Genomic DNA, 20,044 nt, shown 5'->3' with positions numbered 1-20,044 from the left:
CAGGCAGAGGCAGTGATGGACATTTCACAGGGTTTATTTTTAGCAATAAACTCGATTCTCTCCTCCATGCCTCTTAGCAAGTAAGAAATATACACATGAATGATATGAGCTTATCCCATGACAGAAGGTTAACATAAAACAATGAAAAAAAAATTACAGAATTCATCAATCAAATTTGATGTGTAACATATTTTACACCATACCATGTAAAAAAAAAAAAAAAAAGGAAAGTAATTTGATACTTTAATGGCAGAAGTCACATATTTTAACAATTGGCAAACAAGATGAATGCTAACACACATGCTGCACCTTTAAGTTAATGTCGCATAGATGAAAGCACAGTACTAAAAACAGCAAAAAGCAGACGGCCTCTAATAATGTATGGTTATACATTTTAATATGTGAGATGTGTGCTGTTGGAGAGAAAGAGAGGAAAAAGGAACTCCTGAATTATTGATTGACGAGTGTGGTACTTCCCTGTTTGGGCTTGGGTATAAAGAAACACATCATTGATTTTATTTAGTTTTTTTTTTTTAGTTTTTTTTTTTGGAAAAATACCTGATTGCAGAATATGTTTACACCCTGTTGTTGTCTGTACACCCTTCAGCCCAGTATTATATATATGGCAAGATTAATGTCAAGCACCAGGCTCTGTTGCAGAGGCCCTATGGCTACGTGTGTATGTGTGAGTGTGTGTGTGTGTGTGTGTGTGTGTGTGTGTGTGTGTGCGTGTGTTTTCGTGTGCAAAAGGTATGAGGTGAAATGAGCAAAGGCAAGGTTCTAATAGATAAGCAAGGTAGAATGTTTCGATGTTAACGAGCCAGCATTGAATATGAGATGGGGGAGCTCATGCAGCTACGGGTGGAGCTTGGTGGGAGACAGGAGGGGTGGGTTCAGGATTGGTCACGTCCCCTCCTGCTTCAACCTCATCTCAAAACCATGTGTCTGAGCTTTAGGTGGGACACAGCACTAAAGAGTAAGAGATAGAGAAAGAGGGAGCAAACGCTGTCAGTTAGAACACAGCACAACACGGCAGAGTAATTATTCAGCGTTTACCTTTTAATATGTAGTCAGTAAGCAGTGTAGGGACCTTGTCACTGTCTTCCTTCATGGCATAAAGAACTGAAATTCAGAACAAACAGGGAATGGTTCAGCATGTGATTTATTCTGTAATATGACTAGAGCAACCATTCAGTTGCACCTATTCTTTTTAGCCTTACTTTTGGTGAGCATCTGGAGGTCATCCACCGAGGGAGGGCTGCTTTTCTTCTCATATGGAATAACTGTATTTAGATACTAAAAAAACATTTGTGCTTAAGGACACATTTATTTTCACATTTATTGAATATACAGTACAGGCCAAACGTTTGGACACACCTTCTCATTCATTGTGTTTTCTTTATTTTCTCACTGAAGGCATCAAAACTATGAATGAACACATGTGGAGTTATGTACTTAACAAAAAGTGGAGACCTGACCTCCACAGTCACCAGACTTGAACCCAGTCAAGATGGTTTGGGGTGAGCTGGACCGCAGAGTGAAGGTAAAGGGTCCAACGAGTGCTAAACACCTCTGGGAACTCCTTCAAGACTGTTGGAAAAACATTTCAGGTGACGACCTCTTGAAGCTCATCGAGAGAATGCCAAGAGTGTGGAAAGCAGTAATCAGAACAAAGGGTGGATATTTTGAAGAAATAGAATATAAAACATGTTCTCAGTTATTTCACCTTTTTTTGTTAAGTACATAATTCCACATGTGTTCATTCATAGTTTTGATGCCTTCAGTGAGAATCTACAAATGTAAATGGTCATGAAAATAAAGAAAACACATTGAATGAGAAGGTGTGTCCAAACTTTTGGCCTGTACTGCATGAACACACATAAAACAACCTATGTCAGTCTTTACAAATTATTATGGAGCATAATTTCTTGGGTATTTTGAAATGTCTTTATGCTAAATCTCACCTGTTTGTCTGTCCCTGAGTTCCCAAAAGTCTGTCGGATCCCTGTCTGCAGAATGTTGGACAGTCCTTCCATGCTAAAGCGCTGAGTAACGGGGAGCAAAAAAAGCAAATGTACAGTAGTTAAAGAGCAGAGCCCCTGAGAGAAGGTCATCTGAATTGTTCAGAACTGCTACTCCTTTGGTGAAAATGACAGTGACAGCCCCGGGCTGAAGTGCATCTATATACCTAAAAAAAAGTTTGAATTATATTTTAATTATATGTTGATCAACAAGAAGAATAGAGAGAGATGTGAATATAAAATCATGTCGTAGTCATGGTCTTCTCCTGGATGGGCTGAGTGTTGACCACCACTCCCTCCTTTTCCGGTAAGTGGAGCTGAATGCTAATGGACTTTGAGACCATTATCCGCACAGAGAGAGCTGTCCATCTCCGAGAAGTAACCTGCACCATATTCAACACCACGTACTCTTCCTGTTTACCGGAACGTGCAGAAACACGCACAGACACATACAGCTCCGGAAGAACTAGGTAAGAGACCACTTTCTATTTCGATGGTAGAGATTCCATAACTCACACGGATTTCAGCACAGGCACAACTTCTTTGGATGATCAGCTCAAACAAGTCTTACCAAACAATAAAAGGTTTGAGACCCATTATTCTGTCCTGTTTTGACTGTTGAAGCTTTATTATTATATTATTTAATATTGGGTATAAACTTGTTTAATTAGTTGTTTAGCATTATTCTGTTTTTCTATTGTAATTTGGATTTGAATTATAATTAATTATATTTTACTCAGACAAGTGAAAATGTTGCTGGGTCTCTTTTTGAGATTTTGCATGCACACACAAACCGTATCCACTGTCCTGACAGAATTCTCCTTTCTTTTTACCTTGACTGGCATTGTGCCTGTCTTCTCTGAGCGGGAAGTGCCCTGCAGGCTGAGGCCCTTGTCACGGCGGCGGCGCTTGCTCAAGTCCCTCTGCTCCTTCTGCCGGTTCTGCACCTCCATCAGGGCCGTGATGAAGCTGTTCTTCACCTCCTTCTCAAACTCCAGCTCATCCCGCCGGGCCAGCTGTGCCACGAGCTCCTCTGAGTACTCCCTGATGGCTGCCTCCACCCGGCACAACAGCTCCATCAGAGCTGAGCTCGGCATGAGGCTCAGGCCTAGGAAAGAGCAGAACCAAACATACATAACATTAATATCTAATCATTGAAATTACTTGAACTTTTTTTTTCAAACCTGACATTTTATAGCTTTGGTGAAAATGAAAATATGAGAAAAGGAGGTCAACATTTGTGCCAACAGCTATCATAAATGTAGCTCATCATTTCTGTATGTTATCAGCAGGGAGTGTCAGGGTAAATTTCATAATTTCATAAAGCTCCATAGATATCTCATTACGATGACCCACATTTCAATTTCTACAATTCCCCCATATGAGTGAAGCCAATTACCCTCTCCTAATAGACCACTTCACAGAAACAGAATTTTGACCTTTAAACGCAATCAAAGGTGGGAAATTTGTCTTCATGTCTGTCTTCATGGACAAAGAGTACCAAAGCCCTGAAAATTCAAGATATCCTTGAAAATTTTGTATAAATTATGTGTGGCACAATCCATATGGGGCAAAGCATTGTAATGATGAATCAATACACGCAGTCTTCATTTGTGCAAAAATAATCATTCAACCTACTCAGGACGGACTTGGCCTGTCATTGACCTCTGTTGTCGGCGTCTGCAGAAAGACAAATTTACCTTCATAAGAGCAGTTGTTGTTGGACGCCTGGGACAACATTTTGATCTCCTCAAGCAGAGAAGGGCTAGGTTTGGAGGAGGACAGGTTGGTGTCCTCGTCATCCTCCTCTTCTGTCTCGCAAGGATCTGGAGAGTTCTCCATCATTTCAACGATCTCCTCAATGACCTGTAAGAAATTGATCCTACGTCACACTAACCCTTGGGCTCTGCATTCAGGCAATACTTACTTAGAATGCTAATAAGAATTGCATTTCCATGAAAGGAAATGGAACATTAATGATGATATTTTGGCTCTTACTCTACCAAACCTCAATATCTCTGTGCTTGTTACTGGTCTTAATATGTTATTATTCGCAGTTATCTGCTTTCATGGTTTAAACAATATAGAGTACAATATTTGAGGTGTGATTTAAACTGTCGATCCGTTTAAAAAAGGATCATTGCAGACCTGATCAGCAGTGATGAGGGGCTCTTCATGCAGGCGGCTGACATTTTCGTTCTTTTCATTCATCTCCTCCTCCTCTTTCTCGCGAATCTTTGTGAATTGAGACATTAGAAAACATTTACGGCACAGTTAACTTGCCACAGTTGACACACAAACCTGATTTCATATGAACATATTCTGCCTTTTTAACATGATATAGCACTGCCTCTTGTTTATTATATATATATATATATATGGTTATTGGTTATTGGTTAGTGTTCTTTAATCATCATCAAGCTTCCATAAGAAATTAAAAATAATGTAGTTCAAAGTGTCCAAAGTGTCAAGCGTACATGGCGTCCACCAAGCTCTGTCCAAGTCACTGCACACAGGAGAGTCCTCGGCATTATTCACTTAATGTCACTTGTCCCGCCATTCTATTCATGGCCTGAGAAAAGCGCCTCTGGGTTTCTTCAGGGTCCCTGTGCTCATTAGGCTGCTGTAAGTATGATGAATCGCTATCGGCGCTAGCCGCTTAGCATATCTGCTTGAGCAGCTCTCATAATTCGCTGATGCAGAAAGTCATTTCCTGCTGTTCTGTCTGTGAGAGTTTCAAAAGCAGCAATGATGAGATCGCAGACATGACATGAAGTGGCAAAGAGGCTCGTTCAAACAAAATGAGAACATAATGGTGGAAGGTTTTCGAAGCATCCAAATCTGTTTCTTTTCTCCAGCTACTTGTCCTTAAACACCGAGAAGACTCAGGCACAGACAAACATGCACTGAACCCCTAATGTGGTCGCTCAGAAACCACTGGCCAGCGATTGATTATGCCAAATGTATTTATTTGCTGACTAGTGTCTCGCCTGCGTCTCGTCTCAGGACTCGGCCCTGATTCTGGTAGCCTGCCTGGCCGCATGAGCACAGAACATTGGAAGCGGAGGGTGTTGGCGCTGAAAGAGAGGAAAGGAGCAGGGCGGAGGGCGTGATGCGGAGTGAGGGAGGGGAGAGGAGAAGCCAGAGTGGATGGAGGAAGCGATGCGGGGAGAGCTTGGCACGGCCCTTGTTTATTTGATGCTTCTTATTGGATCGGTGCGACTGGGCGCCGCGTGCATTCCACCGCTGGGCTCGCTCGTACCCTCACACAGTATGTGCGTGAAACGCACAGGCAGGTTCAAATGGGAATTGCTGTCAAGTCACCCGTCATGTGCTGAGACGCCTTCATAATTTGCTGGAAGGCAACTCCTTCCAGAGAAGAGTAGAGGACACCAAGGTCCAGAAGTACTGAAGGCAATCACACGTACAAATGCCTTTTACAACATTGCTTCTTAGGGGTATATTTCTGAAAGCTGGTAAATGTTAAATTCCTTTAGTATAGTTATTATTAATTATACATTAATATCCACCCTTTTACATCGTTGTGATTTTAATTTAGCATTTTACATATTTGTAAAGGACTTTGAATGGAAGGTGCTACATACATAAATACACAAACTTGCCTTCAATGTAAAAAAAAATTATAAAAAGAATTAAAAAGCTGTTACCTCCTGATCAGAGAGGTTGCCGTTGATTCCTTCTGAGTTTGGGTCATCCCAGCTGGAGACGGATGAGGGCATGTAGTTATCAGTCAGAGCGTCCCAAACACTGCGGGCACAGCACACAACACCACCGTTAATTCACTTTAGTTTCTAATGGGTTAATATTGGCGAGAGAGGATTTTGTTAGAAAGGACAGGCATTTCTGCCATGGAAACATGCCAGCTTGCATCATTTTTATTCATCATTTATTCATGCCTGACGTTTCACCAAGCATCCATATGTCTAATCATTTCACGTACAAAGGAAAGGGATACTTAATTGAAATTATTTCAATTATTTACATCACCGAATTTTTGCTTTGAGTTTTTGCTTTGAGTTTTTCTTCGTCCAGTAACCCGAGGAACAAGGGGACATTCATGCCTGTCCTGACTTCATCTAATGTCTGCATGGCGTGGTACAGTACGCCAGCCTCCAGTCTCTCACTGCAGCGAGAACAAACTGGTACTGAAGCGTCCCGAGCACATGAGCTGGGACCGTCTTGTGTTGGACTCTTGTCTGGAATCAGATACTGGGACGCATTTGTAGCACAGTTCCCTCGCAGCCAAGAAAACCGCGGAGAGCAGGTACAAATCACAGCGGGGCGTCTGGTGGAAAACAACAACAACATTCTGCCCTGAGCATGTTTCCTGCCACAACCCTCCATGCTCAGGTTTTTCTACATGACTTCTATTTTTGACAATGTGACGTAAGTTATCCGTTTTCAGAACAAGGGAATTCGAAAATAACGTTACATCAGAAGAACTTGCATTCACAACATACTGTACTATTGATTTCTGATGTTTGGTCACAATGAGACCAAATCGATGAAGTCACCCAAGGGCATTTACGTCAGATCTATTATTAGGCGGACATTAACTTTTTAAAAGACTAAAGGGGAGATTATTGCTGAATGGAGTCTAATGCAGAGATGGATGGGCGACGGCGTAGCAGTAAGTGATGGAGTCAGAAGAACTGAGGCGTGCAGAAATATGGTAAATAATTTAAAGGCAAGCATGAGTGCAGTGGAGGACCACGCGGAGGTGGGACTAGAGCTCCGCCCTCAGACATCATAGCACTGTGGCCTTTGAGCACTGAAGATCTAAAGCCACAATGAATATCCCTGAAATGCACGGAAATGATCAGAAACGGAAATGATCCGTTTACAAGCAAAATTAGGAGAAGGAACACAGCACTTACTCTTCGTCCTGCAGCCTCTCCTCATCTTCCTCAGCATGGGCCTGGTTGCGGACGGGTGCAAGGCCCTCTGTCTTTGTGTTGTAGTTGTGGAAGCAGACGTTAAGCTTCTCGTCGAACTCGTTGACCAAGTCTTCCATGGACTTGAAGCTCATCATCTCTGAGAAGTTCTCCAGCTCTGAGAAGTCCTCACGGGTCAGGGGCACCAAGGGGACGCTGCCGTAAGGCCTTCTCGGGCCGAGTTCCAGGTCCTCCACCCTGCACGGCCTCAGGTCCTCAAACTCCTCGTCCAGACACACCAGTGGAGCCTCCATCCTGCCTGACAGCGCACAGAAAATAGCCCTGGGGACGAGAGAAGAGAAACTCAGAAGACAAAGTGGTTCAGATCAGCCGTTACTCACAGGGGCAGTTTTAGTTTAGTCATTATTGCCAGATTTGTTTTTTGCTCTTGGGTGCATGTGCTGTCATGCATAGTTTTGTCTGATTACGCGCTGCAGAGGACATTTCATGTAACTATCGGGAAACTTCCAAGAGCAAATCAAGCTTCAGAATCTACTCAAAAATTGTATTGATGTTACCTCAGAAGCAAGTCATTATTATAGTTGTCTAAATTATTAAAAATACATGACAATACGTTCACCAAAATGAACCTTACAGAAAATGTCACACAATACAAAATATGATCAATTTGAATTCTATTCACAATATAATCAACTATGTTTAATTGCAATTCAAGAAGATGCTGTTAGATTTCACTGTTGAATTCTGGGAAAATAGTCATTTATTCCACAACACACGTTTAATCCTCAGATATAAAGAAGATTCGATTGCTGTAAAACTATTCAGGGGACGTTCAGAACCTAATTAGGTTGCAGGTTAGAATGTCCTAAGGCCGAATCCATGAATGAACTCCTGCTCTCGCCAGGAGATAGAATGACAGTGGACAGACTGAAATCCCTTTAAATCAGACTGGCATTATCCTTTCCCTCGCAATCATGTTACCAAGAGCGAAGCCACAACAGCGGCATCACTAATTGCCCATACCAGTAGCAGCAGTGTACGCGTCCGTGACCCTTCACCTGAACCGGGTCAGCGCTAGCCCGGTTCATTTTCGCTACCATGTGATAATTAGAGCTCCTCACCATAATAACACCAGCAGCCTTCTATAATGGACGAGTTTTCATGCTCCAAAAGAAAACATAAAGCTGCGTTTTTCTCAGCAAAAGATCGTCACAGGCTGTTAATGGCCATGGCCCCATATGTCTGGAGTGACCTCTCTTGTGAAACCTGAATATGTTTACGTCCATCATTGTCACAAGAGATAACACGCTGCCGCTTGGCCTCAGCTGTTGTGGGAGATATGGCGGCGAGAGGGAGGGAAGGAGGGAGGGAGAGAACCAGATAAAGATAAATGGACGTTTTTTTTTCCACATGCTTTGTCTCCAACAACAACAAAAAAACTGTAATTCCAATTCCATCACCTGCATAGTCCATCACTGGTGCAAAAAAAAAATCTAGATTTTAAGGCTTTTTAATTATCATATACACACACAATAGCAAATGAGAGGGAAAGCAGAGAGGAAATGGATGAAGGTGGGGATGCAGGAGGTGTGGAGACCATTTTTGCATACTAACAGAAACGTAAGACAATAGATCGGATGTGGAAGGAGAAAGAGGAATGGAGGGAGAGGATGCTGGAAGGAAGCAAGAGAAGAGAAGGAGCCCATTACCTGCAGTGTAATGGCCTTCCAGTCGTTTAGCTTATTAGGCAGAGCAGGTCGGAGCTATGCCTCCTTCATCTGCAAATCCCAGCAGAGATGGAACAACAGGATCCACGCTTACTCCTTGCACATAGGGGGAACGAGAGGCTAACACACATACGCACAGACACACACACACACACACACACACACAAAGGCTGTGCTGTTCTCCCTCTGCTTCCTCGCCACTCTGTCTATTCCACAGAATCCTCCTCTGCCCTTTCTTGCTGAGCCCAAAAGATTCTTGTTTTCCAATCAATAAGCAGCCAGCTTCTATTTAGCAAGCCCGTGCATCGCTCCAGCAACCGACAGAATCATTCTTCCCCCCTCCCTCGCTCCCTTTGTCCCCGCCTCCTCCTCTCCTCCTCTGCTGCCTGCCATGGCTATTTGTGACGCAACCGAGGGGAGGATGAAAAGCCCGCAGCTGGGCACACGGTCTGCATTGCGAGTTCACCAGCTCTACGGATGCCCTCCTACACCTCTTACAAGGGCAATGGTGTCTGTTCCTCAGCCCCTGTGGAACCACCACCTTCCCATGATAAATGATGGGATACAACAACAACCTTTACATTTATGGCATTTAGCAGACACCCTTATCCAGAGAGAGATATACAGGGAGTTACAGGGACAGTCCCCTGGAACAACACTGGGTTAGTGTCTCACTCAGGTTAGTAAGTGTGGCTAGAACCTGTGATTTTGTGGTCTCCTGGTTCATAGGCGAGTGTGTTACACACTAGGCTACTAACACCACCTTACAGCTGGGGTGTAGTTCAGTTAAACTATACTAATACATAATACCAAATTTAGCTCATAACTATTCTATAAATAATAAAATCATGGGTTAAGAGTTAAGGTTGCAATCAAGGTCAAAGTTCAGGGGTATGGTTGTTCTCAGCTTTTTAAAAACAACAACAACAATAATATTAATGTGAAAATTGTATCACTGCTATTATCATACCAACAGTTAAACTGCATGTTGCAATTATGTTGCTATATTTGAACAGTATTATTGTAGTTATATCTGTGTATATTAAAAACTGCATCTGAAATATTTAGTCCTGCTTTCACCTCTCAGGTTAGTGCCAATGCCGGGGATGGGGACTGCTATAAATACAGGTGTCAAAGAAAGGATAGAAAAGAAGGATTAATTAGGGAGTTGGAGAAGTGTGTTTCACTCACAGAAGAGCTCAGGCTGGACAGAAGTATGCGCCGCCTACTTGCGCGTTGACGCGCCACGTCACTCGCTGTCCCTCTGATTCAGCCCCTGGGTCTGGCCACATCCGGTGTCCCTAATCCCCGGCCACGGGATTAATCCGTGGCGCAGATTTAAAGCCCTTTTTAAAAAAAGCCTGGAACATGGCAGCTCACGTCACACGCTGCCAGGCCCAGCGCTGTGCGTTATTCCTCTATAAATGTCGGTAAGATGTCATCGACCACAATTATATTACTAATTATTATTTTTATTGCTTAATGCACAACAAATGGGTGGGTTCTGTTATGGATGTTTTCTCTAAAATGTCACATTTACTATATCTATATATGGTCATATTAAGCTTTTTATTACTTAGATAATAGATAATAGACAATAATATATTTTTATACACATATTTCACGCAGGTTTTGTTTTCCTTAAACATTATTCTTGCGCTGCCTCTCACACATGTACTTCACTTGTACGTCAGTATGTAACTTTCTATAAATGTTACATGTATGTGTTTCATTTCATCATGTACTGTCTTACCCGAAATTACAATACACTTTCATGAGAACAATAAAACTTAAACACAATTATTTTTAACCCTGAAGTAATCTGTTAAAAACAAAAATTCCATACTGTTAGATTTAAGGTATGGATGGATGGATGGATGCTTTGCATTGAAGAAAGGGTGGACGCGGCCAGGATCCTGTTCGGAAGGGGCTACTCTGGATCTGGGGTTCGGGCCAGAGTTTCGTGTTCGTCCAGTGTTATTATGTTTCCTGTCTGTTTTCACCTTTTTCTGTTGGATCGTTGTTGAGTTATGTTTTCCGCCTGTGATGTCTTATTGCAATAAATCCCATTTCTGATGACATGCGAATGTGTCCTCCTTCTTCACCATATCCAGCCATCTTGACACAGACGTTCTCATCAAATATTTCTGAAAGTTTTATTGTAGTATATAAGAACTACTATGCATGATAATTGATACAACTGAAATAACGGACATAAATGACAGACAGATACTGTCTAAGAAAAAACATCTATGATTAATATTGCTGATTACTATTCACAGCCTGTGTCTGAACAATCTGCCCATAGTTTCTCTTTTGAGTTCCTGTGTTTTGTCCAATATTCTGACAGAATGCTAAAAGGCAAAGACATTTTTCAGCTGTTATTAAGCAAAAAAGCACATGGATAACAGAAAAAAACAGAATTTGACAGCAGTATGGAGACTACTGTTGGTTTATATGTTCATATTCTACACCTTTGGTATAAAATGTGTGTTAAGCATCAGTGTTGAAACCTTACACTGGGAATTCAACAATGCTCGGATTTTACTTGGCGGAACGTTATCAAATGTAAATATATAGGCTATGGCAGACAGACCATAATAGGCTACATCAGGTTGCGTCAGCATCGTGCCATGTGATGTTATTGCTCGGAGGCTGATATGGACAGGAAAGCATTAATGGTTAATGTGAGTGGAAGAGCAGACGTCCCGGGCAGACAGTGCAGAGAAGCAGGGATGTGTTTGCAGTCTGATGTGGGAGGAGGCGCGCTGGTTCTTTTATTCCCCCCACCCCCTTCCCTCTCTCCCGCTCGCTCTTTTTCTTCACCACTCTCCAAAGCAACCGTGATGTCATTTCCTTGAGGACAGACAGCCGCACTTGCTAATGATCTTCACGCCGCCAAAAAAAAAAAACCCCACACAATCTGGTAAATGTCCTAAAAAGGGCTGCTTTGCTCTGAAAATGAGTATTTATTTCTGCGGCATGATGTTTAACCAATTGTGAAGCTTGGTGGAGAATTCCAGCCGCTTCCATACCTCATTAACATTCATGCGGCCTCCCAGATACCCTGTCCTGTGTTTGTGTCTGCTTGTACATAAGGATTTTTATCAGTCTTCCTGGCATGACGCGTCCGCACAGTTCCGACAAACTGCAGTGACCTGGTTCTTGCTCAGTACACTTTCTCCACCCGCCCCCTTTTCCAAGCGCCCCCCTCTTCCGCACCCCGGCACGACGGTCAGAAAAGATCTCGAATGGCGACGAGGCCCCCGTTGCCATGGGAACCCAGGTTGGCCAGCTGAGCATTGCACTTGAATTGGTTGCCGTGGTTATCATTGAAAGATTTGGGCCAATCCCACCGCTCCGCCCCCTTCAGCTGAAATGGATCTGCACGCTGAACTGACATCAGCAAGCGTCTGGTCTTCAGCCTCATTTGAAATGTTAAGCATTGATTCATTTTCCATCACCTCCTTCAGTCCAATCTGTTGGCTTTAATAATCACCCTGGTCTCGGTCTGGTTGTTCTTTCTTAAGATTGCCAATACATTTTTCAAGGTATTTAAACCTGTAAAATGTCCTCTGCAAACATACACTTATATCATATTATATCACAAATATCATATTGAAGAAAATTGTCTGTACCAAGGATTCTCACAAGAAGGCATTAGACACAACAACACTGTTCAAAAACGGCTCTGTGGAGATGTTAGCATTACGTCATTTATGCCATCAGTGGACCAAATTATTTTCCTCGGAAGCTTGATTGGACATTTTTTTTCTCCTGTCCGTCACCATTCCTGACAGTGTACCTGCGAAAGAGGCCACTTCCATCAGGGAGTACAGTATTCCTGTGAAGGGGTGTGAGTGACCTCCAGCAACCCCTAAGTAGATGCCGCATGTTAAAATGACACATGACTGCGAGGTTTCATTTACAGCATTTATCAGACGCCCTTATCCAGAGCGACTTACAATCAGTAGTTACAGGAACAGTCCCCCCTGGAGCAACTTAGGGTTAAGTGTCTTGACACAATGGTAGTAATCGGGACTTGAACCTGGGTCTTCTGGTTCATAGGCGAGTGTGTCTGGCTCATAGAAAAGTACATCCTACTGCCATTTGTTCACCCACATGATCTACATTTACATTTACGGCATTTTGGCAGACGACATATGGCATTTGATGTGATCTAAAGTGGAAACGTGATAAGTCTCTCCTCTCCACCTTATTCCAACCTTCTCTTGTTCACCTGCCCACTGCAGAACCTGGCATGAACATGGATCAGTATGGGTCCTGTATTCATATAAAGCTTTAAAGATGTCAGCTATACATGGTCTTCAGTAGATCTTTTGTGATCAGATCACGTGGGCTCCGTGGACACCCATGGCCCTGTTACCAGTTCATCGGTTCTCCTTCCTTGAGGCTCGTTTGATAGTGGCTTATCACGAAGCGCCGGGAACACTCCCCATACTGTTTTAGAGATTCTCTCACCCAGCTGTGTAGCCTCACATTGTCTGAGCCAGTCGGGCTCTTAGTGTTCCTACATGTTCCAATTTCAAGACCTGAGATGTTATTCCCGTCACCTGCTAGAGGTTTTAATGTTGTGGCTAAACAGTGAGTGCAGCAACCAATTGTTCACCTCTAAAATCTAATTTAAAAAATAATTTAGAACTTGTTATTTCCTCCAGCCTTGATTAAACGCCTAGACCTAGAAATAAAACTAGGGCCAGTTCCACCACACGGTGTACAGAACATTTTGATCAGAAACTGCTCCTCTCACCCTGCATTAGGGGCGCATGCGCGCACTCTAGTGGCCACAGCGTTGCATCACAGCCCGATTTATTGAGAGGAAAAAATGGATCAATGTAGCCTAAATGAGTCCTAAAAAGAAAGCAGTATTATATTCGCCTATTCCAGAAGAAATAACAACTATATCTAAAAAACAAAAAAATTATACTGGAGTTATATTTATAATGGTAAATAATGTATGTGCATGTATTCAAATTGAGAACTGCAGAATCCAACAATCCCTCCTAATTACCATGGTGACTAAAACAGCATACAAATTAGATTCCCATGATACCAATCTTTGTTCCCACCCTGCCTTCGGATAAACAGGATCAGCACACTAGCACATTGTTTCAGTCGCAAGAGAAGGGTATGACCACAATAGGCACCCAGTGGCAAAATGGCTGATGAGGCTTTTTAAATAAAAAAATAAAAGCTGAAAGAGTCATCGTTCTCCTGCCAAACAGTGTTTCCTAGTTATTAATGTAAATACACACCATAACGTTTAACAGCTAGTTACACTCCTCAAATCCTGGGTGCTCAAATCAAAACAATATTCTGGATTTGAGATGATTCATTTAATCAGAAAAATAGGTTTGCAAATGAACTGAAAGACACAGTGGAGGAAAAAAAAAAAAAAAAAAAGACACAACTACTCAATATATGACAGAAAAGTTGCACTAAATTCATAGAAGCAAAAGCCGATCACTGATCGTTCAATATAGCTGGCCTAAAAATCCCTTTTGTAACTTTGCTGGTCTAACAAAGATCTTTAAATACTTTGTTTTATATATAGATATAGTATGTAATTACATAATATTAACACAGCAACACAATGTTGAGTCATTTAAAGCCGTATCTTAGCACAGTTGTACATGTTAGGTCTATGAACAAGCTGGAAATGAGAAAATATTAAAATCATAGAATGGTCTTTATTATAACAATAATCTGGAAAAGATTTGGTGTCATTATAGCTACATATGTGGGTTAATGTACTGTACATACTAGCCAGGGTGATGTAAACTTTAAAAAAAAATCCTGTGGAATGTAAGGTTATGTGATTAGAATGTAGAAGTGTAGCCCAGTCAGCTCGGCACATTTTAGTAACACACACACACACACACACACACACACACACACACACACACACACACACACACACACACACACACACACTACCACGTCTATAACCAAACAATGGGTCAATCATCGAAAGAGACGGTTAACATTATAATGCCAATCTAACTAAAGTGAAGAATTCTGAAATGCCACTGAACAAGGCAATACTGACTTTATCTTTAACAAGTACTGTGCGGTTGATTTCATAACACTCTGTTCATTTAAGCACCTCACTGTGCATTATTTAGAAAAATTAACTCTGACAAACTAGATTATTATAAATTATTTTTCTATTATGCACTTATGAGTGGATTGGTTTGGGGGATAAACGTGGCCATATTTTCAGCAGCGACTGCACCACAAACATTTGGCTATTAATTATTTAGGCACTTTAAAAAAAAAAAAAAAAAAAAAAGAAAAGAAGGTTGGAAACTTCTCCCAGAAGACCTTGGACCTGTAATTGACACTACACAATACGCTACACAAGGATGTGTTAATGTTAAAACTGCAGGAGCGGGGGTGGGGAGGGAAAATCCAGTGTGCTGCCCTAGCACCGCACATCTGATTTCTACCCAATTAGATCTCTGGGGAATTCAGGTTTGGCCGCATCCTTAAGGACATCAGGCGTTTCATAAAGAGGTCTGAATGCAATTGTCTTACGACAGTATCAGGTGACATGGTGGCATGGTCGAGTAATGGCTGGAGAGAAGCATCATGACGTGGGTACATTCGTAGCCAGAACACCCTTGTCACAGGATGCTGGGTAGATGTGGCAAAGGTAAATGGGCACAAATTATGACTTGATTAAGTGCATATTTCAAACATCACCAAACTGGTCAAAATATGGCAGCGTGTATCTACAGTTTCTACATAAAAGGAAAGCATGGAATGATGTTAAAGTAAAAATATATATTTTTTTTCCCCCCTAAAACTGCATCTGGGACTGAATGCCATTAAACAATATATGCAGAGTATGCCGTGATGAAAAGCATCTAGAATGGAATGGCTGTGTCAATATACAGACGAACCTGGTAAGAGTATAGCACGGATTGCTCTGTCGTTTACGTAAATACAAGTATCTACAGTATTCCATGAAAAATAATACCGCAGACCTCAATGAGAACAATAAAAGTGTCTTTTTTTTTCTTTCTTTCAAAAATGCAACTATTCAATTAATGTTTTAATATAACTTCATCCCACATTGAAAACGTCATTTTTTTAGTCTGTTTTGATGTTGCACAGAAAGCATTAGCTGCCTGTCCAACTCTCAAAAACATATCGTCTCATACACACACACACACACACACACATATTTCATTTGACCATGATCTCCAAGGCAACCAAATGACTGGGCAATTTTAGCTGTTCTCCTCCTTGGCTTGGGCGAGGGCTTTCTCGGCACTGGCAGAGCCCTCAAAGCGCTGAGCAGCAATCGAGGCTTGGTGAGACATGCTTTTCCTCACTATGTCACCCTTCCTCCACAGAGTGATCTCCTGGGAACAGGATTTTTACACGTGTTCAGTCAGCGCAAGCACATAGACGGTCATTCATACAGCGAAGACTCAATTCTACAGATCTACAGACAATTCAAATTCACAAATGTATGTACATCCCTCACATTCAAAGACAATAACCTAAATCAAAGCCTAAAAGACACTTTTCTAGTTCCTTGTAGTGCGTGTCTGTGCTCGGCACATACCTGTTGTTTGAAGTAGCGCCGCTCCTCCTCATCAATGAGAACGAGATTGAGGTAGTAACGAACAGAGAACTTCTTATTTATGTCCCTCATAGTGGGAGTCATTTCATACCCAGCCAAGAACAGACGAATTGGAATGGATTCGCCTTAAATCAAACAAAAAACAAAACAATTAAGTGTTTTATACTGAAAAATCTCTTAATAAATTACTGACCGGACTAATGAATGCATGAACTATACCTCTAACTGGAGCGCCATCCATGATCTCGTACTTGGCAATGGTGTCGTTCTCATGGTACACATTTGGGCCGGTGCCTGTTGTCTCCCGTTTAATTATGTCTATCTCCATGTGTTTAATTTTGATCCGCACCAAAAGGAAGTAGATCTTTCCTACAATGACGTCTTTAAGGTGGTACCTGCATCCCACAAATATATATTAATTATGTACAAAAACGTTCACAAGTTCAGGCTCATTTAGAAAAGTCCCTAGAAATGGAAAACATTTGCATTCATTGCAAATTGATCAGAATTGATCATATTGTGACTCTGGTAGTAGTGAGGAACTTGATCAGCAACAATTAGTCCAATGGTGTGTTTGTTAGGCTAATTGTGTTATTATGAAAAAAAATCTTAGTGGCGATCAAAACCACCGACTGGATGAAAAACTGTCCAGATTCACACTCAAAAAGTATTTAGTGCACAGATGTGGAGTCAAACTTCATTGTTTCAAACTTTGTCAAGGACTTTTTTTATTATTTATTTATTTTCTCTATTCAAAATGGCTAAATGGCCCTAAACTTCTGAATGGTAGAACACATCTACAAAGCAAATACTTAATTACTTGAGTTAGACAGTGTTCTACTGCATATATTTGTTACTGTAGTACTAAAGACTTTTAGGCGCATAGACTTATAGGGTCAATTATGAGCACCCTAATCAACATCAATATTGGCAAACACTTACTTGGACTTGTTGTACTCAAACTCAATGTGCAGACAGTCTTCAATGCCCACCTCCATCTTAATGGACGAGTTCATTTCTGGGTACGTGCTCAGCGTATGAACCACGATGTCCATTTCTTTGCTGATGTCGTTCAGTCTCCGACTGACCGTTGCTCTCAGGAAGTACCTGAAACGAGAGATTGAAGTTGGTCGTCTCGCATCCTGGCAGACAGAGGAACAGTGAACCACATGGCGGCCTCTGTCTTAAAAAAAAAAAAAACAAGTGCAGACGCGCGCAGGCCCTACCGCAGCTTGACGTTCTGTCCGGTGTACGACTCGTACGGTTTCTCCACGTGCGTGAACTCAAAATCGAAGGTCTGGGACTGTGTGAGCTCGCCAGGACGTGCCAAGTCCTTCACCAGGGACACAAACTCGTGATGGTTTCCCCTGTCGTAGTAAAGTTCTATCAGGAACCAAAAAAAAAAATAAATAATATTAATAATAATACAGAATGTGTCATCCAAACGAGAAAGGGCAAGAAAATATTCATTTCATTTCAAAGTCATGCGAAATGTAAGGACGAACGCTACGGTCGTGCTGAAATGCGACAGTGGGGTGGAAGCATTTGAAGGGTTAACGACAGGTCACGCACGTAACGCGTCACAATAAAACAGAAAACAGCAGAGTTTCCGTTTTACGGCGACATCAAGGTCGTTTTTTATTATTTTTTTTTTTATTCCAGCAAGATTCGGAGATGTTTTTAAAAAGCACAACAACGGCAGCGTTCGTCTGTGGCACTTGACGGCGACACTTTCACGGAAATGTCACGGGACGCCGCCCGTCGTGGTGAAACCCACTCACCGATCTGGCCGATGAACTCGATTTTGATGCCTTGGTGCTCGAGTCGCTTCCCGGGGCTCTTGAGCGTCACGTTCACCTTGCCCGACACCGTCTCGCCGTCGTAGAAGAGGAAGTATTTGTCCTTCTTGCCGTCCTCGCTCTTGTGCTCCACTTTCTTCCTCGTCTCGGCGTCGTTCAGGACCACGTCGATCTCGGCGCTCTGGCCGAAGCTGAAGAAGCTCATCGCGGCGGCCGCGTCTCGGGCTCGGATCCTCCGCTACGAAGCCGGACTCGGCCCTGCGCGCATCGAGACGCCCCCCCTGCTGCGAAAGGCGCCGCGGCGACAGCTCCGTGTGGCGGCTTTCCTGGGCGCCGCGGAGGCATAGGCGACGGACGGCGGGCCGAGCGACTACTTCCGGGACGGCGCTTCAAAATAAGAGGTCGACGACGAGGCGCTCTCGTCCCTCGGTGTTCCACGCCTGGATGTTTCTGCAGTGGCAGCGTGTACGCGGCAAATTTAATAATAGTTTATTTCTCCGTGCGCACAAAAAAAAAACGTGGCACCAAACCGGTCAAAGTTGTGTTTTCTCGTTGCCCGTTTCGACTAATAGTGGTAACTTCACGTGAACAAAATACAATGAAACGCAAAAATAGACTATCCTGTTCTGCATTTACATATTCACCATGTTTGCAGATGTCATTTTGTCGCTAGCCCAGATGAAGAATGAGGCACCGGCGGCATGTGTCCGCTAGGTGTCGCCCTAAATCCACAGACAATGACACTGAGCTGCCCACGTTCATTCACTTCATCAACACTTACGGCATTTATCAGACTCTCTTATCCAGAGCGACTTACAATCAGTAGTTACAGGGACAGTCCCCCCTGGAGACACTCAGGGTTAAGTGTCTTGTTCAGGGACACAATGGTAGTAAGTGGGGTTTGAACCTGGGTCTTCTGGTTCATAGGCGAGTGTGTTAACCACTAAATAAAAAAATCACACATAGGACAAACTAAACAGATAAATTCTCAATCTAGCTCTCTGTTTTCTCGTCTTTTTTTCATAATCTGAGAAGACAATTACAGAGGCTATCAGCATCACCAGCCATCACAAAACCTGAGGTTGAAAATGGTGACGCTAAACAAAAAAATCTTATTGTGTTTATGTGATTACTGTGGGTATTTATAATGTGTATTATTCATATTGGCTAAATAGAGCTATAAAATGTCTGCTGGTTAACGCTGAACTGTGGAAACATTGATTATTATGGCATGGAAACACTTAGGAAACTCCAGAACTCTCCTTACTCTCTTTATCCATTTACTTGGCAATGTTTGGACAATGAGGATGTGCTCATCACATCTCCAGATCTTTCCTAAAGTGTTTATTGTTTTGCCTCTTCGTCAGAGGCGAGATTGGAGCCACCCAGTGGCGGAATGAGCTACAAAGCTACTATGATATTGGTCCCCCTCTAGTGGTTCAATATTCGAGTACACACAAGTAGGGACATTTCGAGAGAGAAAGAGCAATATATATATATATATATATGGTCAAAACTCCAGTCCAGACGTTGCTCATAAGTAAAAGACTCTGGTTGCTGGAAATGCCTTTTTAAAGATGGGATATCTGAATATACAGTACAGGCGAAAAGTTTGGACACACCTTCTCATTCAATGTGTTTTCTTTATTTTCATGACCATTTACATTTGTAGATTCTCACTGAAGGTATCAAAACTATGAATGAACACATGTGGAGTTATGTACTTAACAAAAAAAGGTGAAATAACTGAAGACTTGTTTTATATTCTAGTTTCTTCATTATAGCCGCCCTTTGCTCTGATTACTGCTTTGTACACTGTTGCCATTCTCTGGATGATCTTCAAGAGGTCGTCACCTGAAATGGTTTTCCAACAGTCTTGAAGGAGTTCCCAGAGGTGTTTAGCACTTGTTGGCCCCTTTGCCTTCACTCTGCGGTCCAGCTCACCCCAAACCATCTCGATTGGGTT

At 42.3% G+C, this 20,044-nt stretch overlaps 2 protein-coding genes across 2 annotated transcripts; both read right to left on the bottom strand.

The window, feature by feature from the left end:
* Positions 1–18: 18 nt before the first annotated feature.
* On the bottom strand, positions 19–9,002 carry fez1 (fasciculation and elongation protein zeta 1 (zygin I)). The gene is made up of 10 exons (XM_028984712.1): positions 8,647–9,002; positions 6,920–7,258; positions 5,690–5,789; positions 4,170–4,256; positions 3,722–3,887; positions 2,855–3,129; positions 1,965–2,045; positions 1,221–1,296; positions 1,057–1,122; positions 19–969 (listed from the first exon to the last, which is right to left on the bottom strand). The coding sequence occupies exons 2-10, from the start codon at positions 7,228–7,230 to the stop codon at positions 953–955; spliced, it is 1,179 nt and encodes a 392-aa protein (XP_028840545.1). The 5' UTR covers positions 7,231–7,258; positions 8,647–9,002; the 3' UTR covers positions 19–952.
* A 5,138-nt stretch (positions 9,003–14,140) lies between these two features.
* Positions 14,141–18,283, bottom strand: vps26bl (vacuolar protein sorting 26 homolog B, like). The gene is made up of 6 exons (XM_028983093.1): positions 18,061–18,283; positions 17,506–17,662; positions 17,222–17,386; positions 16,499–16,674; positions 16,262–16,404; positions 14,141–16,055 (listed from the first exon to the last, which is right to left on the bottom strand). The coding sequence occupies exons 1-6, from the start codon at positions 18,281–18,283 to the stop codon at positions 15,921–15,923; spliced, it is 999 nt and encodes a 332-aa protein (XP_028838926.1). The 3' UTR covers positions 14,141–15,920.
* Positions 18,284–20,044: the final 1,761 nt, after the last annotated feature.

The sequence above is a fragment of the Denticeps clupeoides genome, chromosome 6 (genome assembly GCF_900700375.1).
Source record: "Denticeps clupeoides chromosome 6, fDenClu1.1, whole genome shotgun sequence".
Lineage (NCBI taxonomy): Eukaryota > Metazoa > Chordata > Actinopteri > Clupeiformes > Denticipitidae > Denticeps > Denticeps clupeoides.
Note: the sequence above shows the minus strand (reverse complement) of the source record. Positions and strands in the feature narration are given on the sequence as shown.